Source organism: Lagopus muta, chromosome 13, assembly GCF_023343835.1.
Source record: "Lagopus muta isolate bLagMut1 chromosome 13, bLagMut1 primary, whole genome shotgun sequence".
Classification (NCBI taxonomy): Eukaryota; Metazoa; Chordata; class Aves; order Galliformes; family Phasianidae; genus Lagopus; species Lagopus muta.
This window is the reverse complement of record NC_064445.1, coordinates 11,810,232-11,837,722: the sequence shown is the minus strand read 5'-3', so window position 1 is coordinate 11,837,722 and position 27,491 is coordinate 11,810,232. Positions and strand designations below refer to the sequence as shown.

The window sequence follows — 27,491 nt, the reverse complement described above, 5'->3', positions numbered from 1 at the left end:
TACTGGGGTGGGACACCTTGGGAACACTAGTTCTGGTTTACCTTCTGAACATTTGCTTGCAATAAATCTGATGACAGACTGTTGCTTTACTATTGAGCTGTTAATAAGATGCTTTCTCCAATGGATGGCACTCAGAGGGGACATCAGTTAAGGAGGAGCAACCATGCATCATGTTTGCAGTCTGACAAATTCCACATGGGAGCTGGCATTTGGCCAGGGGCTCACACTGTAAGCCCTTGCAAAAAGCTCTGTTGAAGCTATAGTTGAGCATAAATAGCAAGGATGTTATAATAACCAATCTGCCTTATAATACACTATATGTTCTATGAAATACAGAGCCCTGAAGGAGATTTTAGATAGAATTAAAAATCTTCTTCACAAGTCATCTGGAATATAACCAATAAGCTTAATGATTTTTAAAGGCTGTCTCCAGAAATATTTTACGAAAATTCCAAAAAAGAGAAGAGACCCCCCAGGCCACAGCTGTGGAAATTGTTTTCCCTTTCTTTTAATGAAATTTCAGCCTACTTTATGCAGTTTTTTGTTAGTGATAGCTGCACACTCAAGCTAACTTGTGTAACACATCCATCCTCCATCTGATGCCCTGTGGCTCCTACATATCAACATGACGCTTATCAACAGGGGGGAAAGTCTGAGGTGAGCAGTAATTCTCAAAATAGGAAGAATTAAGGTTCAGTGAAAACAGTGGGGTGTGGTATGAGCTGCATCCCTCGCAGTCATCAAACCAAAACAGAGAAAAAGTGCCCCCTTTAGCTGACATTTTCTTGCTTTCTTTTCTCAGAGTTTTTTAGTATCTCCTGTGAGAGTTATAGAACTGAACCAGATGGGTCTTTGGTTAGACTTGGTCCTTAGGTAAGCTCAATGGTCTGGGATCTTCTCCAGCCTGAATTATCTTTAGAGTGGGATCCCAGAGAAAGCACGCATGGATTCTAGGTAAAATGGTGAACTTGGAGCTTGGACATGCTTCCCAGAGCAAAACACTGTGAAGCCCTGCAAGCCTGCAAGGCAGACTAAATCCTGCCCCAAAGTGGTTTGGATTGCAGCCCTTTTTGCCTTTTCCTCTACCCCTCAGGCAGGATCTTCTTCTAATTCTCTAATTAAAATTTCTCTAATTCTCACAACTCGCAGCCCCATTTGTTTTGCAGGCCGTTACCATGAGTGGCTGTAGGAAAAGTCCACCAGGAGCACTGCATTTCTTGTGCAGGCACTGCCTGGGCACGGTGCTCAACAGTGTCACCTTCCTGCTGAACCTCACTAGTGCAGGATTTTTTTTCTGCCAACACTCTGGGAGCAGTAGAAGCACTTGTTTTTCTTGTCATTTCTCTTACGGACATTTTTTATTTAGCATTTTGACTGTTTTGAGCTGGAAGTTGTGCTAGTCTCTTCCATCTTGTTAGCCTTTCAAGCTCTTTCAGCTCCAATAGAATATTCATTGATTTTCATTACAGTGCAAGGAAGAAGGGAATAAAAGTTTCTCTTGCCCTCCTCTCTCTGTTCTTCCCTTACCTGCATTGTCTGGGAGTGGCTGCGGTGCTGGGAGCTGTAAGGCAGTTCCCCCTTGCACTGCTTTGCTTACACGATCTTGAACCTGAGAATGGTTGACTTCCTCTCCCTGAACAGACGCAGTGTTTTGTAAGACTCCCAATAAAACAGCTAGAAGAATGCTCTGTGGGGTCTTTTCTCTTTTATCAGCAGTCACCACACACTTGTCTCTCATACTGTGTTACAGTGTAGCCGTGAATTTCACTCTCAACTGTGCGGGATTCCATGACAAAATAGGGAAATGAGCCATTGGGAGAAGGTAAAAAGTCAGCATAAATCAAAAGAAAGTCTGGCTCCAATTCTATTTACAAGGAATTAACTGGTTTTAATTTCCTGCGCTTTGCACAATAATCAGTGTAATTCAGAACTCTGCTCCTTTCCAGATTCCATCCCTGTGCCCCTCAGAGCAGAGGGGGCTCTGCCAGGCCCATTCATGTAGGGAGAGTGAGAAACAGGAAGGGAGAGCCCTGCCATCTGAAGCAGCACAGAGCTTTTCCTAAATCCTGTAAGCATGTTGGGAGTAAACAAGTGAGAGTGGCAGCTGCAGAAAGGCCCAGTTCATTCATTAGTCCAATATCTGATAGCAGATTTTTATCTCGTGTTTGTAATACGCTATTTTCTTTCTGGTAGAAATTTCTCATTCAATTTTTCTGAGTTATTTCTGCAATCAGATATGGGTTGAAAAAGGACTTTTGTTATTATTTGTTATTCTTAGCATAATTCATTTATATTCTAAGAACATTTGGAGGTTTAGTATGGGTGGGATCCTGTTTTGTTGTATTTAGCACAACCGCTCAAGAGACAGAATCTGATTTACTGTGGAGCTATGGTAATACACAGCTGCTCTTCCCAAGGTGCAGAGCAGACAATTGGAAGCTGGTCACTGGGTGATACAGTTCCACATCTCCTTGGCCCCCTGCATGGCTCGGTTTCAGTGTCATCTCCAAACCCTGATGACCTTTCACTGGAACAAATTTTACTGGCAAAGAAAAGGTTTTAAAAACAGATTCCAGTGCTGTTTCTAATGTCTGTGAGTTTTTGAGGGGCCTTTGCAGTGGAAGAACAAAATGGCTGTTGAAGTCATTCCATTAGCATAGATACTTTTCTGCGGAACTAATGCTGAGGTGCAGGCACCTGGCTGAAGACATTTCCCCACCAAGCAGATGCAGCCTGGGCAACATCTGATTGAGATTCCCTGTAACTCTGAGCCGTGTCCTGACGAAGCACTTCAACCCTGACCTACAGAACAAGTTTTTTGAGGAAAGAAGAGTCTAGCTGCTGTGTTATTTTCAGATTTCTTAGCAGGGAGAAGTTAATTAACCTGAATTCAGTTCAAAAGTTTGAAAGCAATTCAGAAGCCATCAGATTGTTCTTCAGTAGGTGATAAAGGGAAATCATGTATTTAAAACCAACAAAGTGCTGAACTATTTGTGGAGCCCCACAGTTTGTAGCTGCTTTGCAGAGAACAAGGCTCAGTGGCTGAGTGTAAGCTGCTGGGAACCTTTTTCTGGATGTTGTCCTGAAGGCTCACACACCACCTATGTGCCCTGAGAGTCTGGTTCAGCCTTCATCTCAGCTTTTAGGTCCAATCTGCATAAAATAAGTCAGCCTAGCAGTTGCAAAATGTTTTTTTTCTCACTTTATATTCATCAAGATGTTCCTAAACTGCCAGTTTTGTATCAGGAAATGTGAAAGTTTGAATTCTGAGGCAGGATCCATGATAACAGCATATTACAGGTTATTCTACCACCTCTGCCAAACATACACCCCTTCTGTCACAGCAAAGCTTTCACTACCTTGGCAATGCTTACAAACACAGCTTGCTTGGTGCCTTCTGCTTCTGAACTTGCCCTATTTAGTAGCTCCAAACTTCCCCTGCATGTCCCTCCAACAGCAGACCACATGGCGAGAGCAATCCAGCAGCAGGTCAGTCTGGGGCTGCTGTACCACTGCAGCATGACTGACTTTAGGGTCAGGATGGCCAAATTTAGAAAGGTTGTATTTCTTTCTCATCTGTAAACAGCACTATTTTTAAACACACCATTTATACAAGTCAGTCATGCTCAGTTAGCATCTGCCTCCTCCACACGATGACACACACCCCGTCTTTTCTTAGTGGGCAAGGCTGTCTCCCCAAGCACTATTAGATTGTGGTCTGTTTTGATGAAAGTGAAATGCTTCCACCAGAACCAGTGTCAGCAGTTTTGCCTAGGGATTAATTTCCCTCATGATTAAAAATGCGTGATTAAAACGTTTGTGTCTCAAGATGCTGCTGGATTGATTTTAAAATATAACATATGAAATATTAGCTCATTGTGGGGGGAAAAACAAAAATGTGCCAATTCAGTATTCTCCTGTAAAAGAATCTTTTCTAAAAGCCAAAAAATGAAAATAAAACATAGTTGTGTAAGGTGCAAGCAGTGCCTTAGCCCTGTGAGTGTGACTTTATGCAAGTTGCCTCTTTAGATGCCTCAGCATTGGCCTTAGTCACTAGATATTATGAAGTGCAGTGGACGGTTTGGGAACATACTGCTCTGAGTAACCCAGCCAAACATGATCGCTCACAGACTCCAGAGAAGAAACAAACCCATATGAAAACTCATTCTTGGAAGGGGTGAAGTGTAAAATTAATAGCTGTACTTCAACCCGCGTTGGTCAGGAATCCTGTGGATCTCTTATGTCTGTGCTTTAATTCTCATCAGAGAATCTTCAAGGGTTTTTTCCCAGATAAAAATAGTTAGGGCTTGGGAAGACATCTAGGTCTTAAAACTCCCTTCTGAATCCATACGGCATTGAGGTGGCACACAGAAGCTGTAACTAGAGGTGAAAGCTCTACCCCATTATTATTATTGTACATCCATGCAATAAGAATGGTGACAAGGCTTAGTGAGCACTTTGTTGACTTGTCTGATCTGTAATGTACTGAACTACTTTAGAGCAATGGAGTCAATGGAGGACACACAAGAGGCAGAGTAGTGCAGAGCATTGCCACAAATGAGCTTAGCCCTCAATTGGCTTTAAGGGGAAGAAAAATGGTGAGGACAAGACATTTACCTTCCAGGGCACTTCTGCACTCTTTGTTCTAAAAAATGTTATTTTGACGCAAATTTTGCCATCCAGCATCCACTCATCCAGTAAGTGAGCACAGAAATGATTCAGTGTAGCCTGGTAAGCTCTTGAACAAGGCTGTTCTCAGATTCTTTGCCTTTTTTAAACTCCCATTTCTCCTGAAAGCATGATGCAGGTCCTGATCTCACTACTAAAGAATTTCTGTGTTAAAAGGTTAAGCACATATTTGTTTAGATTTGTGTTCTTTGGAGAAATAGCATGTCCACCTCCTCCCTCCTTAAAGGGTTCTGCAAAGGCTAATTGCTCAGGCAGGGACCAGTGTCACCACAGCCCCCAGTGATACTGGCCCTGAATTAGGTCTGAATATTGGCCTTGATCACCTTTGCTATGTTCACTGAATTAACTGGAGGCCAGCTGTTTTCCTGAATCAGGGAGAGATCTCAAGCCTTTGGAAGACTGCTAAAGACTTAGCTTAGCTTTTGCTTGGGGTTTCATAAGGACAGTGCTTTTGGAGTGCTTTAAAAACACAACATCTCAGGATTCTCAGAAACGTTAACCAGTGCTCCCCAGCCATATGCAACTTTAAGGTAAATCACGTGATGAGCATCTATGTTTTGTATAGTGTCAGTCACTTGTGGTGTTTACCTGAGACGTAGAACTCAACGCTCCTCTCTTCTTCACCAACCTTATTTGAGGCCACGCAGTAATAGATTCCTGACGTGCTGCTGTTTTCCATTGTTAGTGTGCTCACAATCTGCCAGGCAAAAAGAGGAAAGGTAAAGGCTTAGCAGAGAAGTTTGAGAGCAGTGGACAAGGATGTGACTTATGGTAGAAAAACAGTTAATAAAGGAGCTTCCAGCAATGTGTGAAGCTCATAAGCAGACAAGTGCTTGCATTAGTGTTTTGGTCTCTCATCTAGCATCACCTCATCCCAGTTAATTTTCTTCCTTCCTCATTCCTTCCCCTTATCCTTCTTCCCATGACACCTCAGCCAAGGTCTGAGTGTGACAGCATCAGCAAAGGGAAGGACCTGGAAAATTCAACCAAGACACTGTAAATGAGCACTTTCACACTTCACCTGTTTCCTACCTTTCATTTATGGTGTCCATGGGTCACTATGTGGGAAGCAGGTTGTTTGTATGGATGTGATGTAAAGAACATTACAGAGATTTGCTTTGTTTTGATATAACCCCAGAAAAAGGAGTGATACAGCCCCTTTGGAACCCAGCTTACTCTTACAGATTGTCCTTGGAAACACCTTGGTTCCATAACCCTTCCTCCAGGTTTCTTTGGACTTGTGCAGTGCAGAAAGAAACCTTGGGGAAGGCTTGTGGTAAGGCACTGGCAAATGAATAGAGGAGGTTCATGAGTGAGAAGGAGGGAGCACTTGTCCTGAGCTTCACCACACAGAAAAAAGGAAGCAGCTCAGTTTCTCCTGGGGGCTGAATTAATGTAATGTAACACCTCTTTAAGAACTTGTGTTCTTCAACACCCCAAGCCCCTGCTTCTGTGTAGGGCCTTGCTGACCAGGAGCTGGCCAAATGGCACTCCCTGTCATGATGCAACATCACAAGCTCATTGAAGACTGTTCACAGGTCATGGCTTCAATTATTCCTGGTACTTCCTTTGGACTGCTAGGAAGAAAGGAGGATCTAGCCCACCATGGCAGAGATGGTTTTGCAAGATTACTTTGCTTTCCCTGCAGCCATTCACTTGAGGAACTCTGAGCCTTCACATTTGGAACAAATATCACTTTATTTGTTGTCCTCTCTTAACGACTTTGAGGATCAAAACTTATAACACCCTCTGGCCATTTGTCCTTATCTCCAGAGAGCCCTTTGAAGTGCACAAAAGCATCTCTGGACTTTTTAATATCCTAAACTGAATGCATACAAGACATTCCTTTACTCCCTATAAAGCTGTACTGTGAATGTGTCTATAGCTGTGTGGGATGAATTATTCTAGTTATCTAAGATTTTCTGAGCTTTGGCACTTTAAATCCTGTAGGGAAATGAGTTTTAAAGGTTTTGATCCCCTGTGCATTTTAAATTCTAAAGGGGAACATTTTCCTTTTCACCTCACCAGAATAACGGGTAAGTGGAAGAGGAAAACTATCTACTTTTCATGGTTACCAAAACACAGAAATTAACCAAAAATGGGGACAATCTTAGGGATGAAAATGGAAGACCAGTAAACCCAGCTCCCTCTGGTGTCCACCAAAGAAAGAACTGCACAGTTCTGATTTATTTATGATGTGAAAATTGCTCTGACTTGGATGTTAAATCTCCCAGGGAAGCAGCTCGTTCCTCCTCCTTTTTCTATTCCTGCAGCATTGGGCCCAGTGCCACAGGTTATTAACAAGCACATGTTCAGAGCACTACTCCTGTCTTTAAGCACTGGACTCTGCCTTTTGAACTAATGCTGAATCAGAACAAAGATCTTTCAGTGATTACTGGATCTTAGAATTCTATATTTGGGAACAGAAAAAGTCAATGTGTTGAAACGGATTCACCAAGGACAGAAGGGATAAATTTGGACAGCTATTTAGCAGCTATTAGTCTTGCAAAGTGACAGCTCTAGATGGGAAGTCAAGAGCAATACTGTAGTACCCATTCAAATCATAAAGAGGAATGCAATTATCTATTCTGGAGTATGGCCAAAGTTTCAGAGGTGATACTGTGAGTGCTGTAAAAATGGATGCAATACCTCATACTGCAGTTGGTGGCTCAGAGGTAAACGCACACGTGCTCAAGCACATACAAATGCCAACATTTCTACGTAACTCAAGAAAAGTCTGACATGATAGTAGAAAAAAGAGGAAAATAGCTGTACCAAGAACTCATCCAAGCTAATCTCACACATGTCTAGATGTGAAGTTGAAAAAGATGCTAAATTGATGGAGGGAAACAAGCCTGGCCTGGGGGGCAATTTATTTTGAAAAATCCACTGTGGAAAAGAGAAAGCCATTTTCTTGTTTGTATGTTCAACATCATGATTATAACCTTGGATACCAGTTTGATATACAGCTGAGCACAAGAGTGCTCAGTGTTCTCTATTAGAACCTGGCATCTCCCAGGATCCTCCAGAATGTGGCTTTCAAACTGGCAGCATCCACCAGAGCACTGTGTGTGGTTTCACAGTGGGAAACAAATGATCTGGAGTGATTTTCCTGTAATAAGATGAATCCTTTGAAATCATTACATGTCACCTTTTCACTCTAGCTATGTGCTCCCGGGTAAATCCCAGAGACTGGGAGTCCAATCATTTTTGCAGCATCTTGGCTTAAGGCCTCAACCGCCAAAATGCCCTAATCCTGGTTTAGTCTTCAACAGTCTGAGGCTTTGGAACACACATGTAATACCAAAGGGCATCCAGATCCTTCTTTGGTTCATAAAGCCACATGGTTCTGGCTTCTGCAACGATGAACCCGAAAGAAACATTTAGGAAGCCAGCAGCAATACCTGCTTTTTGTAGTATCTGGACAAATCAGTAAAGGATAACCCATGGACAAGAAGATCCTATTAACCCAAATGTTAAAACCACCCACAGACTGATATGCACAATGCAGATGTGCTGGCAGTGGCTCATCACCTGTTCCTGCAAAGAGTCCAAGTTGAACAAACATCACCTCCATGACATTTGTCCACACTTGGTCATGGCGTGAAGTGGGAGTAAGAAGGAATCTTCCAAATGCCACCACTACACTTACAAAACACATTTGCAACAAATGTATGCAAAACCTGGTTGAATGAGAAAACAATTTGAACTCGAGCGACTGAGCACAGGAATCTTTTTCCATTACTGACGGGAAAATTGTTAGCAGAGTTTACTCTCTCAGGGGAGTGACATAGCCCTAGCATTTGGGGACCTTCAGTATGCACTGGAAAAAATTCAGAGGGGATAATCTACTTTAAGTACTTAGTCCATGCACCTGCAAAGTATTTTCCATTCTGGATTCAGAGCCAAGATAGAAAAGTTAAGAATGCTGGCATTTGCTGCAGCAGACACAGAAAGAACTTAGTGGGATGGGGCTCTGGTGGTCCCCACCCTCACTCAAAGCAGGGCTTGTCTCAAAACTTTTGCAGCCATTCCTCTCAGAAAACTTGGCTTCCAGATAGCACAGTGCTTTGTGCTAACCTGAATCAATGAAACCGATGAGAAATCTGCAATTACATCAAAACGTTTTTATCTCTGAGTGAAATTACTGTCCGTGAGCTCTTGAGGGCCTCAAGATTAGCACTTTTTAGTTTACCTTCCCTGCAATCTCCTGACCAGGAGCAGTTCAAACTAACTGACACATTAACCCTTGCACTGTTCTCCTGCCATGAGTGGCACACCAACTGTGACTGTTCAGTCATTTGCTCTGTGCAGGCTGCACTGGAACCAGTGGGATTAACAGCAGAGTATTGGCATGTAGTGTCTAGACATTTTCCTGGTGAGAGCTGACCTGAGACCCAGTGAACTCACTGCATGCCGAACACTAAACGTCCCTCAGACAATAACCAGTTTTGATTGCCTGTGTTGAATTTGGATGTAAAGGGCTCCATTTCCTATTACTTAACCTAAAGGCCACCCAATACTGCGAGCCCACGGAAGGGCTTATTAGCTAATAAATAATTGCTATGAAGGAATAAACCAAATTCAAAACTCAATAAGAAATGAAATGACTGATCTCTGAAGAACAGCTATGGCAAGTAAATAGGCATTGCTGCTGGGAAAGCCCATAATGGAACAGCTCAATAAAGTCCACATGTCTTGTACTGCAATGTTCCCAAACTGGTAAAAACAAGCCATTTTAGGAGCAGCCAAATAACATTCCACAGTGCTATACTGTGAGTGTTTTAAGACATCTTGTGGTAAGGACAGAGCAGCGAGACCTTTTTTTAAGCTGGAGCCAGTACAAATTAATATATCTTGAGATTCCTTGCTTTCTCTTTCCTCTGTCTAATCTCCCCCTCCAACGGCTTTAGTTAACAATTCTCTTTCACTTCGTTAGCTGTATGTGGGCGAGGATGAGGAGCAGAAAAAGCGGGTGGAAAACTTCTCAGCTGTCTGACTCTGGCAGAGCTGGGGTGGAGGTGGCTGGAGGGAGATGAAATTAATAGGGAACTTCACCAGAGATCCTGCAAAGAAAATATTCAGCTAGCTCCCATTCCATCTACTTGAATGGCACAGAATAATGCTTATTTTTATAGCCTGACAATTCCGAGCCATGCTCTTAGTTCATCCATTCTAAATATGCTAAAAGATGGACTGAGCGCAAGTGAGAAGATCAGGCTGCTAGCTGACTGGGAACTTGTAGGTTTTACTCTCTTCTCTGGCAGAGGGAGGTCTTCTCCCTGCAGGATGAGAGGGCTCTTTCTTATGTCCCCAGGATCTCCCAGGAAGCCTTGCCCAGGACAGTGCAGCTCATGTGCTGCTGCTGGGCTGCTCTCTTGTATTGCGCATGCTGCGTTCAGAGACCCAGCTGTGTGACAGGTCACCTGCCAGAGATGATATGGCAGGGCTATCTGGCTCTCCCTTGGAACATGCACATAGCCAGGTGGCATTCAGCAGCCATACTGAGTTGTTCACATTTTTCACCAAACCCGTTCCACTTCTTTAATGTCATCCTCCTGGAGGTTCAAGCCTGGTGTTTTTGGATCAACTTTCTTGAGTGGTTATGAATTTCAGCAGCAGAACTGATTCATGAGTTTTACTGCAAAAACATCCACATGGCCAGGCTATTCTCTCATATATACATGAGAGAGAGCAAGAGAGAGCAGCCCCCAAGGAGGACAGAATTATGTGTAGATATTGTTCTTTTCTACTTGTCTCCCAGGCTCAGACCAGTATGTTCAGCTAACTAACAGAAAAGAAAATAAGATAACAAGCTAGTGCTTTACAACTTGAAATGGAAATTCAGGCAGTTCATGAGATCAAGAGTGTTTCACCTAGTATTAAAACACAGTCTTCAGAGGTAGCTACATTGCAGTTTAAATCACAGAGTGATTCCTTTAGTATTCACTTAAAACCACCAGGAAAAGTAAGCTGGTGTGATATGACTGCCTGAACCAACACTTAACCAAATTTCTACAAACTACTTCCTAATGGTAGTGATAACCACATGCTTTTCTTTAGGAATGAAACTCAGCCTTCAGGATGACAGGAGGGGGTGAGATTCACTTCTCTATCTTGAAATAATAATGGAATAATCATGATGACACAGATGACAAGAGACCTCAATTTTCCATGCCACTTGCATAAAGATGCCTGAAGATCTTGATGTGAGCCAGAATTGCTGGTCTGCTGCAAGAATCCTCACTGCCACTGCAAGCTTAAGTAAGATTTTGGATCTGGGAATTTCTGGGGGTTTCTTCCCATATTCCTGGCAGCTCTGAAAAGTTACTGCATTTTTTCAAATGTCACTGAACAAACAAACATGTATTGCTAAAGTTCTTTGAGTGAACAGCAGGACGCAGAGCAACAGATAATATCAAAGAGACTGGGTAAATTCCACCTTCTGCTCCAAGGGCCGTCATAGGACAGCCTCAAATCACACAGGAAAAATAACCAATCTCAGCTAATCCCAGCTTCATAGCACAGTCAATAAAAGCCATGCTCTGTCAGACTGCAATGTCTTTATTATTTCATGTGGCTAGTCAATGCAGATGAATTACTTGTGAGGACATGGTGGGAATGGATTGGGTTGTTTCCTGTCTATTTCATTTCTGGTTGAATTAATGACTGATAAAAAACAAGGAAAAGTCTGAAGGCTATAGGATTTCATCGCTTTCTTTTTTGAATTATAGTCTATTATCTACAGGCTCCACCTAACACAGATAGCCTTGGACTTCAGTAAGGGGGAAGGAGGGGAATTGTCTGTTAATGCAGGCAGGGAGGCAGAGTGCTGAAATTTGAGATTCATGAAGTCTAGTTTTATTACTTTGAATAAATCTTAATAAGGACATAAAAATTATTAGGAAACGCCTCAGAATGTGTTTTCAACCAGTGGATCAGCAGGAGATGAAAATAATGAATATATTATGAGCTGTAAAATTATGTAACTTGTAAAAAAGTATTTTTAGGAAACTTTAATAATGAAATATGTAAAAGCTTAAGTTGAAGAGTGTGGGCCGAGCTTTTGAAGATGTCTAACAAATGAATACTTCAGTCTGCCTGGAGCCTAAGGAAGGGGCAGGGATGGCTGAGCAGTGCTGTGAGTTGCAGCCTGGGCTCTGTGCGGCACTCAGGTGGTAGGGGAGAGCTCAGATGTCCCTGACCAGCAACCAGCAAGGGGCAGGAATGCATTGAGCCCCATAGATCCAGGAGCTCTGTAGAACTACTGAAGCGCCTCATTCACAGGGACTGCAGCCAGATTAAGTCCATGATCAAACAAAAATGTCACAAAATGCTTGCCTCAGCAAAGCAGGGAAGAGAAGAAACGGAAGGAGTGTACATATACATAAGCATAGCAAAGCAAAAGTGTTTTTACTTTTGTGTCATTGGGTGTCTCACTTATCCCAGCACGTGGGTCAATCCAGCAGCCAGCAGATGGTTTTTGAGTCACAGTAGTAGTGAAAGTCTTAACTTTCATATGGGAACTAACATAAATAAAGACTGATCATCAGATGTAAAGTGAGTTCTTGGACACCTGATCATGTACTTTGACAGGCTGTACATATGGACAGAAACAGTAGCCACAAAAGCCACGAAACTCTTGTCATGCCTTGCTGCTAACGGAAGATTTAGAAAAGGAGGGAAGTGTGGAGGTACATGTCATTGACTTCCCATTTTTGCAATGAAAGCTCTGTAAATAGTTGCTTTAACCTAAGATCTAAAATTCTTAGAGGGTACATTAAAGACAGAACTTATGGGACACTATGCTATCTAAATAAATCCAGTATTTTCCAACAATGCAAAAACTCAAGAGCGAACTGTGAACACTGATTTTCTCCATCCCAGTCCAACTTCTATGCTTCAGAGCTCTGTTTTAGATTAGGTTTAGAACTGGAAAGTCTCCATGAGAAAGAGCAGATGACTGAGGCACGGATTCTGCCAGATGCTGATTTAGTCTGGACCCAATCCAGAAAAGCACTTTAGCTTCACACTTAACTTTAAGCATGCAAATAGCCCAAGAATTATCATATGCTTAAAGGTACCCCAGGATCTGAGCTGCAGCATTCAGCACACTGCAGTTTTGAGCACTAATTGATCTGAGTCAGCCACCTTGGAACACATGCAGCTGCAAAACTGCTCTTACAGCCACAGACTTGTGCAAGTGCAACAAGGGTAAAACAACAGAGCCAGAGCCCAGCATCTTCTCCAAGGGTAGCCAATTGTCTGTCTGTGAATCTAGAGCAGAACAGCTTTGGTAGCTTCTCAGGGATCAGCATGGCCATGTGTAACCAGTATCACTCGGTAGCATTGCAGGTGCCTGGGAGGCATTTAGCAGATTAATTGCTGAGATCTTTGCATCTCATTTGAGAAGCGTGCCCCAGTACTGTCTGCTTGAAGGTGAAGTGGGCAGGGGTGTGCAGAAGGAAGGAGATGTTCCTGCCCTTCTCAGCTCAGCAGCATGGCTGGGGACCCCAGTGGGTGAGGAAGTGCCCGTGCTTCAAGTTGAGGCAGGAAGGTGCTACAGGCACCCTGACACTCACCATCAGGGCAGCTACCCCTGGCCATGGCTGGCCTCTTGAATCATGCAGCTGCTTAGCTCCTGCTGCTGGAAGAGTGGCCAAGGCTGGCAGTACAAAGTACTCTCCAAGTGCTAAGCATTCTAATCAACCTGGCATCCTGTCAGCTGTGTGTGCTTCACAGGACCCCTCTTGCTCTGAACTGCTCTTAGACTTCCTCAGTACTGAAGGAGACAGAGGTTTTTGACCCAAAATTCTTTGGAGCGTTTTAAATGGGGTAAGTGACATCATTGTCAGAATCCCAGCATTTATAAACAGCAGAGAGCTAAAAATGATCCCAGGGCCGTGGAATTCTAAGCATGCAAACAACCAGCAGCAGCTTGGGAACCGTGGGCAGAATGCTGTGTATGATTGCAGCATCCCTCCATAAAGCTCCCTGCTATTCCAAGGGATCGCACTCAGATTGCATCAGACACAAACCTTTCTTTTGTCCCCGTGCTTCATGGTTATGTTTTCAATGCTCTTGATCTTGTTGCCTATGAACATGTTCTCCTCAACCACAATTTTTTGTCCTGTAGGGTTGCATCTGGAAATAGAAAAGCAAAAGTGGCATTCAGAAACCTAAGTTACTGCCGGTAATGCAAGGAGGTGTTATTAAAGAGGGAGAATGTCATTCTTCAGCAGTAGGGTTAGGTCTTAAAAAAACTTCTCTAAACTGTTGCTGATAAACATCATTACCTCCTCTGAAAACTGCTGTATTCCTTCATCACAGCATTTCAAAATTACTTAGAATTCAACTTGACAAAGATGAACAAAGATCAGCACATGAGCAGCCAGGAACCCCCCAGACTTTCTGAAGACTGAAACCAGCAAATACTGGCCAACTAATTAAATCATGTGAGTTTAATCTGGCTTATAAGAGTCCAGCTCCATGCAGCCATGGCTCTTTACATTCTGTTTTGAGCACTTGCAATGCATTTCAAAATTAAAAATGTGTAGGTAGCACACGTTGTGCTGGTGTACATCTGCACCATCCAAGGTAAAGAGCTTTTCTAATGTCTTTAACTACAGTCCTCTAATAAATGAGCAGATGCATGGGGCTTTTTGTGCTTAGCAGCACAAAGGTTTGGGAGCACTCAGACTTCTACAGATGATGACCAAGGGCCACTATGCCACTACTGCAGAAAGCTAACATGTGAATCAGCCATGCCTTTGCCAAACCAGTGCAAGACATATGATTAACACCCTGGGTCAAGGGAGGGTTTATAGCTTTCAAAACAGCCTCATTAGAAGCTGCCTTGGATGACTTCCTGCAAGGCACTTTTCTATCTTGAGGATGAAGGGAAAAAACTCAAAGGAAGCAAATCACATCACAGCTATAAGGAACAATGATAGAGTTCAGGGATTCAAAGTACACCAGTGAGGAGGGGGGAGAGAAAGAGGGAGAGAGAGGAAGTGAGACAACAGAAGGAAGTGGGGTCTGTGTCATTTCCCACAGGAATCCTCCTACAGCTTCTGCTGGAAGAAGATAAGGCTACCCCAGAGGCCAGGAGAGGTGGACGCCACTCTGCAATTGTGTTTGAATTGATAAGATCAGAGAGTCAGGGAGCTGGAACAAGGGTTATGCGAGGTCTTTTGCCACCAAGTCACTCATTCAGAACTGGCTTTATTCAGCATCCATGACCAATTTTCTCTCCCTCAACAGAAAAGTCTAGAAAAGATTTCATGTAATCTCTGTGGCTTTCTTATGACTGCATAGTATTTCTTTATGGTATTTCCACCCTGCTGCAGCTTGAATACCCCCAAAGCAGCAGCCTGTGTGCCTTCTGCTTACCTGAGATGCCAGCAGCCCTGCCTAAGCCTATAGATCGCTGCCTTGTGATTCCCTGGCCAAGCAAGTTGAGGGGCTGCTTTCCTCATGCAGGGATAGTGGGTCACTTCTCAGACTCAGCCTGGGGCAGAGCATCCAGCATTGCTGCCAGGCTGTGGTACATAACCTGGGACAGCAGTGGCTGTTTGTCACTTTTCCCTGTCAATTGCAGCATTTGGAAAAACACCGAAACTGAGAAAATAAGGAGCCATCCAGCAGTTTTCTCTTTGGTATCCTAGAATTACTTTCTTCTTTTTATGGATGTAAAAGCTGCCTTCATCCTCATCACCAGAGTATAGCTGAAGTGCAGCCAGAGTAGTTACAGGTGACTCCACCACATCCCCAAAACTGCCAGGGGAACACTGCCATTCAGATCTGAGCCCAGGCCCTGCCTCATGGATCACTGTTTGTACAGTGACAGGAACAAAGGAAGCATCTACTTGTAGAAGGTAAATCTCAAAAGGCATCTTGTGCCCTAACCATAGAGGCTGCATCCAGGAGGGATAAGAAAATACATTGGTAAGTCAGAGGAAGGTTGGTAGATGAGATAAAGAAATATCCAGTCTGACTGGTCGTCATTTTAAGCTTATTTGACACAACTCTGATAATCTAGAAGGTGCTTGTGATTCCAGAAAGATGATAAACAACAGGTTGGGGAAATCTGTGGGGAATCACTGCTTGTGATTGCTAATTAAAAGAAACAAGATGTACAGGGAAGAAGAAGCGATGTGGAGCCAGCAGCCAGCAGTGCGTTCCCCACAGCGAGAGCTGCCCACGTGCACTTACAGTGTGTCTGTGAGGCTGCAGGGCTGCCACTTCCACTCAACCTTCGGGTCAGGATTCCCGCTTACAGTGCACTGGATTTTGTGCTTGCTTCTTAATTCCACCCGCTCGATCTTATCGAAATCTGTTTCCTTTTCATAGATTTTGGGTCTCTCTAAAGAAAAAACAACAACAACAAAATAAGTACAAAAGAGCAAGTTTACATCTGCAGCAGTGTTCTTGTTTCCATCAAAGGATTGGCAGCCCCTCACTAACAGTGATTGTTTATTGATGCTGCTGAAGTTGTAGGGCAATTACCAGCAATATGAAAGTATGAAACACACAGAGGAACACAGGCACTAGTTTTGATGTTTCAGAGACACATCACACCATGTTCTCCTGAATTGCTTTCAAGTGCTGTTGTGGCTGTTATGCTACTGGAACTGTTATGCCATGAAACATCTATCGCTTGGGGACTGCAGGATCAGGCTGCTGGTGCAGGTACTGCTGGTAGCACAGTGCTTGACTTCTGATGTCACCCCCCGAGAGGAACCCTATCAAGCAGCTGCTGCTCTGCAGAATCACGACCATTGTGCAAGGTTCTCCCCAGGGTCACTGCAAAAAACTTCTTTTGATCCGAAAACACTGCTTACCTTTTCTGTGTGCCATGCACTGGGTGAAGGGGTGAAGAAGGCAAGGAAGAAGTGGTGGATAGAAACCACTTGTAGAGTTACACCAAGAAATCCTTACCACAGAAATAGCAAAACCATTCAAAAGGTCACTGCGTTATTCCCATCTGGACAGATTGCAAGATCACCCCCTTGAATTGGAAATCTCACCAAAGCAAACTTGCATGTGTGACACTTTCAGGGCTGCTTGTTGCCAGCAGGAAAAAAAAAAACCCACTTTGTCCCATGTATATCCAGCTCCCACAGGAACATGCAAAAATGAGAAATACTGCTAAAAAATCTCCAAAGTGAACTGAACTTTTCCTAACCTCGGAGAGGGTGGGTTTGAGACTGAAGTGAAAGCACAGGCTCTTCCCTGGTGCAGACAGCTCTGCCCATCCCCAGTCCTATCTCTGTCTGCTTCTCATAACAGGAAACCACGCAGATTTATTGGTTGGGGTCCGGCAGTGGAGCCCCTTTGTCCAGCTGAGTGCAGCCGCTTTACATGAAGGCCTTTGACAAGTTGGGAAGTGAATGCAGATTATATTTCTATTTTTCGGTTTAACTTATTTTTCTGCTGTCAAGGAGGCCCCAGATGTATAAACAGGAGCCACTGCCCACCTCATCAATCTTGAGCCCTATTCCTTTTTCTTCATTTTTTTCCCTTTCAGCCCTCCTCTCTTACCCAAGGACCAATCACTCCAACCTCATGTCTCAGCAGGACCCTCACCTTCCATTCTTCTCGCTGCCAGGTCAGATTCAGACCTCAGCATTGCCAGAAATAACACATCAGGTTTCCTTCTCACCCAATGAAAGGAATTGTCTTCACCTGCTTCAGCTGTATCCTAACTTCCACAGTAAAACCTTTGCTACTTTGAAGGACCCTCCTTAGATCCCGATTAGCGTTTCACTTAAAGAAAACCACAAATGACAGTCCTTGGTTTGGTTTTGCTGTTGCATCCTGTTTTGCCTTTTGCTCCCCTTTGGTCTGCCTGCAGATGCAGCTCTGCCAGGCTCTGAAGCCCACTCCTTTCCTCAGGGACAGCGCTGGCTTTTCGGGACAGAGGAGGGGAAGCAGGGGGCAGATGGAGCAGCTCTTCAGCCTGTGCCTGAGGCCCTTCCTGCACATCTCATCGGGGAGCAGGAGCAGCTTTTGGGTTGTGCAGTGTTTTGCAGACCAAGTGCATGGACATCTGTGGGTGTACGGACCACCCATGGCAGACTTTTGGCACAAAAGCTGAATTTCCTTGTAACTACTGTTTCATTTCCCACCACCAAATTATTTCAGATCATGACAAAGATTTTGCAAAATTCCCTGCAGACAGAAGCGCATTCTTCACGGTCTCATACATTTTTCTTTTCAGTCTCAAATTCTTTGTTTTCCATGTTTGGACTGGACTCAGAAGCATAATTTTCACTCCGAAATAGAGACCTAAGTTCAATGTAAAAGGTTACTCAAGTGATGTGTTTTTGAGCTGAAAGAACAAAGCTTTGCACACCTGGGGAGAGGGACAGTACGTCTGGTGTTTGTTTTTGTCTGAAAGAGCATGGGGAACAAAGTAAGTTTGATTACAGTCTTTGAATGTTAGGAGATTATTCTTGGTGAAATGAGGAGTAAGTTGAATGTCATTTAAATTATCCTTCTGAAAAAGAAAGATAGTTTTAACTTGATCTAATTAAAATAAGAACATACGTGAGTGACAAATGAATTCTAATTCCACAATTACTTCACTGCATGGCACTATTAAATATTACCTGAAACCCAGAATGAGTCAAAATGATTCATCAATTGAAATAATTAGTATTTATGAGGTTTGGGCAATTATTTTCTTAAATCTGGAGGGGCTGGCTAGAAGTGCCTCCCCATTATTTCTCTTGCAGTGCATTACAACATGGTTAGCGTGGGGGAGCTAAATCTGGGCATGTCTTTCAGAAACAGAAGTGGGTTTTTTTGTAAGTTTCTCTTTCTCCCTGCATAGGATGCAGTGGAGGTGGGTGTCACCCTCGGAGTGACCCTTGCTGTGGCGTTACCCCAGTTTTGGAAGCAGTTCTTTGTGCTGTTAGGGATGCTGGCATTGGCTCCCACGTGCCTCAGGTTTGTGGTGTGAAATATGCTGGGGGACACTGACTGGGCTGAAAACTCTGTGAAGCTCCTCACACTGTGCTGGCCATCCTACACTGTGCCCCTGAGGACAGCCGAAGCGTTTCTGTTCCTTTTGCTCACTGCTGGACTAGATCCTACCTGCAGAAAGTGCCCCCATCAGCGGTGGAAAGCCTTGGAGCTGTAAGGCTCACTGTGTTCTCTGCTAGGTGCTGGCCTTTTAGATTTGCACGGACTGTCACCAGATGGTCGGCTCAGTGGGCAGCTGCAGTAACCTTGCCTGCAGAACGGCTCTGCACTTGGAAGCTGAGGAATTTTTAACCTAATGCCAGTGATTATTTAATTTAATATTATTTAATGCATACCTGGTGGTATATTTCTCAGATAACTCTCTCCCTCTTCCACACGTGCTCTGCTTTCTCTTTCACATCTGCTTACAAAGCAGCATGGTGGGTTATGCACCAACTCTTGTGCATCTCTGCTCATGTACAGGTGTGCAGGGAGGCTTGGGGTCAGAATCCAATCATAAGCACTGCCAGAATCCAAGTCTATTTCTGGTTGCACCTTAAATTAAGCATCTAAAAAGTGCAGCCACATTTGCATGCACATAGCTATCCTCAAGCATGCAAAAAAACCCAACCCTGTTGGAACCTGAGCACCACAACAGCAGAGTGACACAGCAGCTGCCCCTGTGCTGCGCCCTGCAGCGCTCTCTGCCTGCTCCCCCAGGCACAGTGCAGCCCTCCTGGCTCCTCCTGGGCTCTCGGAACACTTCCCCGTGTGCTCCTGCCCCAAGCAGTGCTGCAGCAGTGCTGAGCTGCAGGACATCACTGCACACTTCCTTGCTGACCTGAAGCACCCCTTGCTGTCCCACTTCTTGTTTCCAGCCCCTCCCCAGAGATCTGACCACCTGTTTCCAACCTCTGCGTCCCATCCCTTGACCTCTGCCCTCCTCAGACTGAGTTTTCTCAAGCAGAAGCCAAACAAACCTTAAGAGCTTTCTCCTCTCTGGCTGCTTTTGCAATGTTCAATGTTCAGATGGCTTTAAATGTATCAAAAATAACTGGGTTTTCATCTCTCGGCTGAAAGTGTGATTGTATCCCAAGCCTTCTCTGCAGAGGTGCAATTGCTGGTGTGAGAGCTGACCCGAATAACTAACGACTTTGCTGCTGCTGCACTGTGAAATGCAATCAAAAAGCAATTCTGCTTACTGTAAATTTCAAATTGATCAGCACTATGCAAATCTCATCTTACTTTCTTGTGTAATGTTTAGTCTGTAACATTAGAAGACTGGGACACTGACCCCCTGGCATTGCTCCTTAGGCAAGAGATTCTTTTATCTCTCAGTGCATGGCAGATGTTATTAATGGAGTTGCATACTTGTCACCCAGAGGAGCATCCAAATATAGAGGCCAGCACGCAGAAACATTCACTGCACTTTGCTTTACTTCCAGTGATCTGAACAGAAATGTTTACACACCTCCCCCACTACATCTAAACTGAGTTTCAAAAATGTTTTCATATTGAACAATCATTAAAACGTCACAAAGTGGTCCAGTGAAGCATTTCACCTGAACCTGCTGTACTTCACTGGACTACGGGGCTTCATTAAAACTATTCAGTGTCCATCTGATTTCAGTTTGCCCCTTCTGTTTCCCAAAAGCAAAAATAATTTGCACTTTAGAATATTCCATCTATTTTTCTGTGGTACTTAATGAAAATAGGAGCTCTGCAAGCTGAGCCAGGTGAATACTTGTAATGCAGATAGGAAGGTCATTAACACATGCTTAGATTGGTCAAATGATATGGGGAAAAGAGGATGAAATTTCCCCTGAGTAAAAACACTTCATCTGTGTTCAGCTTACAAGTGATCATTGTGTTTCTTTTTCTTTTTTGTTGAAAGAAAGAAAAATTATTCGAATCGAATTAGTTAAAATGACTTTTGTTCCAGGCTGAGCAGAACGTTGTATTTCACCCCAGCTGTTTCCTTCTGGGTGCCTGTTTCATTCTGTCGGCTGTTTTGCTCTGCTCTGTACAGTGCTACACACAACCAGCGCCAGGATGAGGTGTGCAGCCCAAGACCCTCCGTGGGTTCCACTGCAGCAACAGCCTTGGGCTTGGCACTTATAGGCCCCAGCCCCCCTGCAGCACACTGCTGGCTGCACGCTGGCTGCTGCTCCACTGCTGCAGGCTGGGAGTGCCAGCAGGGAGGAAGCAAATGGCACAGAAGCCATCCAGTTGGATCCTGGATGAGCACATTTTAGGAAGACTCGCAAGGCTCCTGGACTACCTGTCATGAATGTTGTGGTTAAAAGGATTGCAGTCTGGTTTGTATTTTTTCTAACCTTGTAATGTCACTTTAAGATGTGTTTTTCTGCACCTTGGAGGAAGAGGGCTGTCTCTTTTTCAGTCCTGTATCACCTTTCCCAGATCTATCACCCTCACCTTTCTCCTTCAATGCTTCAGGGAAAAAAAAAGAAAGTTTCTTCTTGTCTCTCAACCTTACTGGCTAAACAGAGTTCAAAAGCAAATGCATAGCGCTGAGCTGCTTAATTTTTAACAGAGCTGGCAGCTCTCTAGGATTTTTCTCTGTGCCCCCTTTGCCTGCTTTTCAAAGGAGAAAAGCCCCACTTAATATACCTGCAGGCTTGGCTGAGAGCATGGAAACAAGTGCTGCCACTTCCCAGCTTCCCCCAACTCTGGATTTCAAGGGCTGTCAGAAGGAAATTGCTGCTGCAAAGGAGTGAGCTGAATGTCTTCCTCTCCCTGAAATTGGATTGGCCACTCCCAACAAAAGGAAAAAGGTGCATCAGCCTTTTTTTACTGGGGCCTCTCATGGGAACACACAGAGGCTGAGGGCAGGCTGGGCTGCAGGGCTGCACGTGTGCAGGGATTGTGCGATGTCTGTGAGAAAGCTCTTCATCATTTGCTAATAACTGTGCAAGAACGGCCCAACGCAGTCAGTCTGTGTTCCACGCTTTTTCTTTTCTTTCATGTATCTCCCAGAAAAAGTCAGGTGTTTCTCTGTTGCCTGAAGAGACCTGAAGGACGGACTGGAGCATGGTGTGATAGCGGAGCACTTCATACTTGCTTTCTCCCAGAGCACTGCCTACAGCCAGACCTGGCAGCACACAGGAGGAAAGCAAAGGAATGGGCCTGAGGAGGAACACGCTGAAATTACAGCTAGTTGGAGACAGGCTGTGTTTTATTCGCAGGTTTCTAAGCTTGCTTGGCTGGCCGAGGAGATGGAAAATCAAATTTTCTATTTTGGCTTTTCCTGAATGGGTTATCCTCCAAGGAGCTACACTGGAGCTAGATGTAACATACAATGGAAAGCCAGTCCTGGCAGAATACTGAAGAATGCAAGCAAGGTGAAGGTTCTCTGCAGCCCTGCTTCTCCTCTGTGGCTCAATCCTTCCACCTATTTGCAGTATTAATGCAAAGAAATTCCCATTTCTCACATCTGATGTCCAGCACAGATATTTCTGTGGCCCTTCCTTGCACTGAGGACCGTGTGTGACTCCCCTCTACTGCCCTTAGATGAGCTCCGTCTCTCCAAGAGCTCCTTTGCTCTGACCTGGCACAGCCCAGCATGAATTAACCTCATCCTGAGGGCTGTCTCCCTCTTCAGACTAGTCTGGATCTGGTTAAAGTGACAGAGTATTGTTCCCATGGATCACCATGTATTTCTTAACTTCTGTGGAGATCACTGGGGACTCCTTTGATGTCAACTCATCCCTTGCAAGCCAAAGTAGGTCAAGCACAGAACTCCGTCTGCCTTTGATTTTAAACCAAATATGAAGAGCTGGCCTGATTACAGGGTAGGGCAACACATGCACCATTAAGTGCTCTGGAGCTCATTCTCCCTAGTAACAGAAATTGAGGTACAGCCACCTCAGTGTCATAATGGGGAGCACATGGCAACGCATACATGAATTCTGCATGCTCAGGGTCTCCTAGTTTGGTCCACGCCCAGGAGAGAGGGAATTTGAGGGAGCCTGTGAATAACTACTGCTTTTGCTACAGCTACTGCTAGCACTTTGCACTGCCCCTCTTCGAGATACAATGCAAGAGCTTTGGGGATCAAGACTCTTCAAGGGAATGTAATTTCAATTGACTAGAGCAGCAGGAACCCAAAGCAATATTAGCTGGAAGAGTCTTGACAGAGCACAGAAGAGAAACTTTGGGACAAAGGAGAAAGGAAAAGTGGTGAAGGAGGTTATTCATCCCGTTTTTTTTCGAATTAACTTATGCTCCTATACAACCTTCGCTCACAGCATGACGGTCAGAGCATGCTGACTGCCCCATAAAGGGCTCAGCAAGAACTCTGATACATGCAGATGACTTGAGCAAGGGTGAGAATGAAATGCAGCCTGCTTCCCCATAAATAGATTTGGGGATTTTTTGTTTATGTTTTGTTCTGAAACGGCTTTGTACTTCAGCCTGCAATAACTCTTTTCTCCCACGTTTCTCCTCCTTGGCTGGCTCAGATGTGCAGCCACCAGCTGTTTGCTACGATTGTTCCTTCTTCTTGCTCCCTTTCCTCCAAATTCTTTAGGACATTATTTTCTTGAACCTTTTCTCAATAAGAATTTAATCAAACAAAACAAAAACACAGCAACCTGCCGCTTCTTGGACAGTGTTTGATGTGTAAATATGTAAAGAAGGAGAGTTTTGAAAATGCAGTCAGCTGCCTCCCGGGGACTTGAGTCCTACAATGAGCCAACAGGACTCCACAGGGGAGATATGTGCTCCTGCAAGATGAAATTCCAGCTGCACTGGGAGCATGGGTGACCAGAGGCACAGCTAAGCCACTTCTTAAAGAGACATTTTTTGCATAGCAGTGCTATTCTGCTCTGGGCCAGACAGCAACTGCACAGTTTGGGGTGCCTGATTCCAGTACCAGCACTGCTACCAGCTCCCAGCCAGCAGCTCGGGGCTTTATTTGCCCTTTTGTTTCTTGTTTCTGTAGAGCTGAGACAACGAATACCTCTGCTCCCTGCAGATACTCATCAGTTTTATGGCCGTATCAACCTTAGTGGGGAAACAGCTCCTACTTTTTGCACTCATTACTATGAAGCAAATACCTTACAAGTACAGTACTTTATGCCAGAAGTGCTGTGCTGGCTACCAGTTAAGTGTATGGAAGATAATTCCAAAGAAAGCTTGCAGCAGTTCAGGTCTTCTAGCAGGTCAGGAGATACACTGCATATAAGCTGCTGTCCTGTAGGGCTCAGGCATATCACTAATTTTCTCCTACTTTTTAAGGGGTTCTTTTCTGCTGCTGTTATTACAGAATAAAATGCCCTGCAAAATTAATATTCTGCAATTTGATGAGTAAGAGTTCTAGTGCTATTTATACTTTGTTTGTAGATAACATTTCACAACACTATTAACTTCCTCTACACCTAGTTCAAATTGGCAGTGATGGGTTTGTCACAGCACATAGCCACTTACCCTATCTGTGCTGCTCAGGAGAATTAATGATGTATTATTTTGAAGAGACTCACAGGAGAGGGGGCTGTATGCTTGCTTATAATTTCTTCTATTTGCAGGAAGAGACAAATGACATTTATCTTCACATTCCAAAGCCTATTTAAATGATACAGTTCAGAATGCACTTTCTTTCTCAGATGCAGTTCTGAAATTTAAAAGACATGCCCTGCCTTTTGGGGACTAATGCTGTTACTCAAAAAAGAAATGCTACTCCTCAGTAATAGGAAGCTGCTTGATGTGCACGTAGTTGGCATGAGGCTGGGCAGGTGCTGGGCTGCTGCAGGCAGCGCCTCTTAGACATGATGCAAAACTGATGCTTCTAGCAGCGTGTTGACCTGCAAACCAAGAGGATTGTTCCATGAAGTCTGTTAATACCAGCGTTCAAATTATACCTTCAGTAATGCAGGCTGCCTGGTTCTAAGCTGAGACATTGATCACCCCTCTCAGCTCAGAGGCGGTTCTGTTTCAGTGGTGGGCAAAGTAATCCCACGTAAAATATCTGCAGAGCATTTTGGCCTCCTGCTGAAGCTCCGAACAATTAGATCTGTTCAGGTGATGCCAGGACATCAGTCACACGAACTGGACATTAAGTGTCAGGTTATTTGTTTAGGAGTCGAGAGAAAAATTTAAATCCGCATTCAGGTTGTTTTTTGAATACAAAGCAAATTATGCCCAAATCTGAAAAAGAAGCAATCCATTTTCCCTAGCTGAAAGCATGAGGAAAAAAGCATTTTTCTGCAGTCGGATAAGCTTCAAGAACAAAACTTTCCTTTTTTGATCTCTTCCCACATGCATCTGGGCTAAACAAGCCCATCCTTGGGTCGCGTGCTCCAGATCCAGCTTGCTGGGTTAGTGCTGCAGAGGGAAGAGGCTGGCAAGGAAGAGAGCTTTCCTAGTTTTGAGTCATTCCTATCTACAGTCTGGGCAAGTACCTCCTTGTTTGCAGTGATTTGCTTAAAAACAGTGGCTTTCTTTGGCAGATATTTTTCATTTTGTGTCTCATTTCAGAGATGCTTTTTTTCTTTTTTTTTTAAGCAGGAAAGAAGCACCTGCTGTTCATTTTTCCTGTGTTTCATCAAGCATTACCTTTGCTGGTCAGTAACAGTCCTGCAGCTGCTGGCCTTTGCATGCTCTTAAAAAGGGTGTTTTGCAATGAAATAATTAGTCCTGATTGAAGTCCTTATTGGGCTGATCTGAAATAAAGGCTGACAATGAGCACCATGCTAGGCAAGCACTGTGTGAGAGAGCCAGAACAACACACGCCTGTACATACAAGAGAGATGAAAGGCTTGTGCTGTACTTAATAGCATGGATGGTTTAATCCTGAAATAGCATCTTGCTCCCACAAACAAGATCTGTTTGTTTTTGATATGCCTATTTGTGGAATGGCTGCTCTTCGACTAAACATTCTCTTTCGCACACAAACGCTAATATTTACCTTGACAAGATAATTTATTATCATTCTTAATTTTCTCTTCCTTTGGATGTTTCTGTTCTCTAACAAGACAGCAAAACCATTGTACGGATAAACAACCCCGAGGGAATAAATGGCCACAGTTTAACACATTCCTGCCCATCACTGAGCCACAGCAGCTGACCATGGGCATGTTCCCAGCTCTCTACAGTCCTGTATCACACATTAGTTTAAGGGTTGTTTAAGTTGGTGTAAGCACTGAGCATTTTGAATAGGCCAAGTATGCCCAAGTAACAAGTTCTCCATTTGTTATGCATTATTCCTTTGTGAAAGGTGAAATGAGAAAAAAACAAATGCTGGAAGTTACATAGTGCAACAGCACATAAGTAATTCAAGAAAGGACAATTGAGAATATTTTTAGGTGTCAAGAAGAGAAAGAGAGAAAAATTCACCGTAGAAAAGAAAACAAACCTCCATCAACCATTTCACCTATCTCACTGCCTGAGCAAACCTCAGGAAATACAGAAGAAAGCAGAGCTAACATGCCGAACTCCTGCTGGGCCTCATGATTCTGTTTCTGTTCCCAAATTCACTGCATTAAAAGAGGCAGCAGATGTGCAAAGAGACAATGAGCTCTGTCTTCCATCATCCCAGTGAGTGAGATCAGTGAATGTGATTCCAATGTCTATATTCCTTTTCTGACAAGTAAACCAGCCTCACTGCACTCCGTTTGCTTTGGATCCTCCTAAAAATGAGCCTATCCCTCAAATGCTCCCAGTAGATAAATGACAACACAAAAATACGAAATACAGACTTAGGCAGTATTTCTGTAGCAGGATGATGGAGAGACATGAAAGACAGAACAGCTCATCTGGTTCCTTCCGCCAGCACACTTGGGACTCTTCCTGTCCCAACAGGATGTTCCCCAGTGCTTTGCCCAAGCTACTTCTTAATCTCAAGGGATAAAACTTCCACCACTTCTCTTGGGAAACTGTGCCCCTGGCTCCAGACCTTGCTCCTAGATATCCTCCCAAACTCCTATTGAAAGGCTCTTCACTTTCAAGCTGTTTCCGTGTCTGTCTGCAGACCATCCCAACAAAAAGATGCTGCGGTCTGAGGTGCAGCAGCTTGGTGGAAAGTTGTTTTAGATGACCTGGTTTCAGCCTAACTCCTCATTGCAGATCTCCATTCTATTGCCTCTATTCATATGGGTTAGTGTGAAACGGATCATCAGTGTTTCCTAAATGTGTTGTATGAGCTCATTGCAGGTAAATGTGGGACTTGTCCCTCCTTCCTACTGGCTGAAAGAACAGCGTCACACGGAAAAAAAACCACAGCACTATCATTACAAACATCAAGTCCTTACCTGTCACTACCAGCTGCATGGTGAGGTTCTTGTACAGGCCATATTTTGCATTGCTCAGGACAATGGTGTAGTTCCCAGCATGCTTTGGTCTCACATCTCTTATGCCCAGCCTGTACTTCGCTGGGTCCGGCTCGTAGCAAGTTTGGTTATCCTTGATCAGTTTGCCATCTTTGTACCTGTAGTGAAAGGCCCAGCAAGGCTCATCATGTGCACACATGGCTGTTAGCCCTCAGAAAGCCTGACTGGTACCCAAATGAGAGTGGTTAAAGGGTCATCCTTCAGAAACAGCACTGGAGACAGAACAGGAACCCCTGCTTGAATTGGGCTTCTACTCCCATGCTCTTTCACACTAAGATTGAGTAGCATCTGCAGTGCTACAGGAAAAAGATATTTAAATGAATCTGAGTTATCAGTGCTTCTTGTACGCTCAACTATCATCAGAAATGCAAATGGAGCTGCCCTCAAATTGTTGTGGACTGCAAACATCAGCTTGCACGTGCAATACTAAGTGCAATAAGTGACGGGTTAGCCAAAATTTGTATCATCAGTTTTAAAACAAGATATTAA

General features: G+C 44.0%; 1 protein-coding gene and 1 long non-coding RNA gene across 4 annotated transcripts in view; one reads left to right on the top strand and one right to left on the bottom strand.

Moving 5' to 3' along the window:
- LOC125699943 (vascular endothelial growth factor receptor kdr-like) overlaps nt 1-27,491 on the bottom strand; it is a 119,953-nt gene that overhangs the window by 38,234 nt on the left and 54,228 nt on the right. For both annotated transcript variants that reach the window (XM_048960012.1, XM_048960013.1), the window contains exons 9-12: nt 26,925-27,100; nt 15,904-16,054; nt 13,728-13,833; nt 5,278-5,386 (exon numbers count right to left, since the gene is read on the bottom strand). In XM_048960012.1, coding sequence (XP_048815969.1) covers nt 5,278-5,386; nt 13,728-13,833; nt 15,904-16,054; nt 26,925-27,100 — 542 coding nt within the window. The remainder of the gene's footprint in view (nt 1-5,277; nt 5,387-13,727; nt 13,834-15,903; nt 16,055-26,924; nt 27,101-27,491) is intronic.
- LOC125699959 (uncharacterized) overlaps nt 1-27,491 on the top strand; it is a 161,363-nt gene that overhangs the window by 109,925 nt on the left and 23,947 nt on the right. Inside the window, exon 4 of one of the 2 annotated variants that reach the window (XR_007379741.1) lies at nt 10,753-13,721. The exons of the other annotated variant lie outside the window; for it this stretch is intronic. This is a non-coding gene — a long non-coding RNA (uncharacterized LOC125699959). Of the gene's footprint in view, nt 1-10,752; nt 13,722-27,491 lie in introns of those variants that run through there. 2 annotated transcript variants of the gene reach the window in all.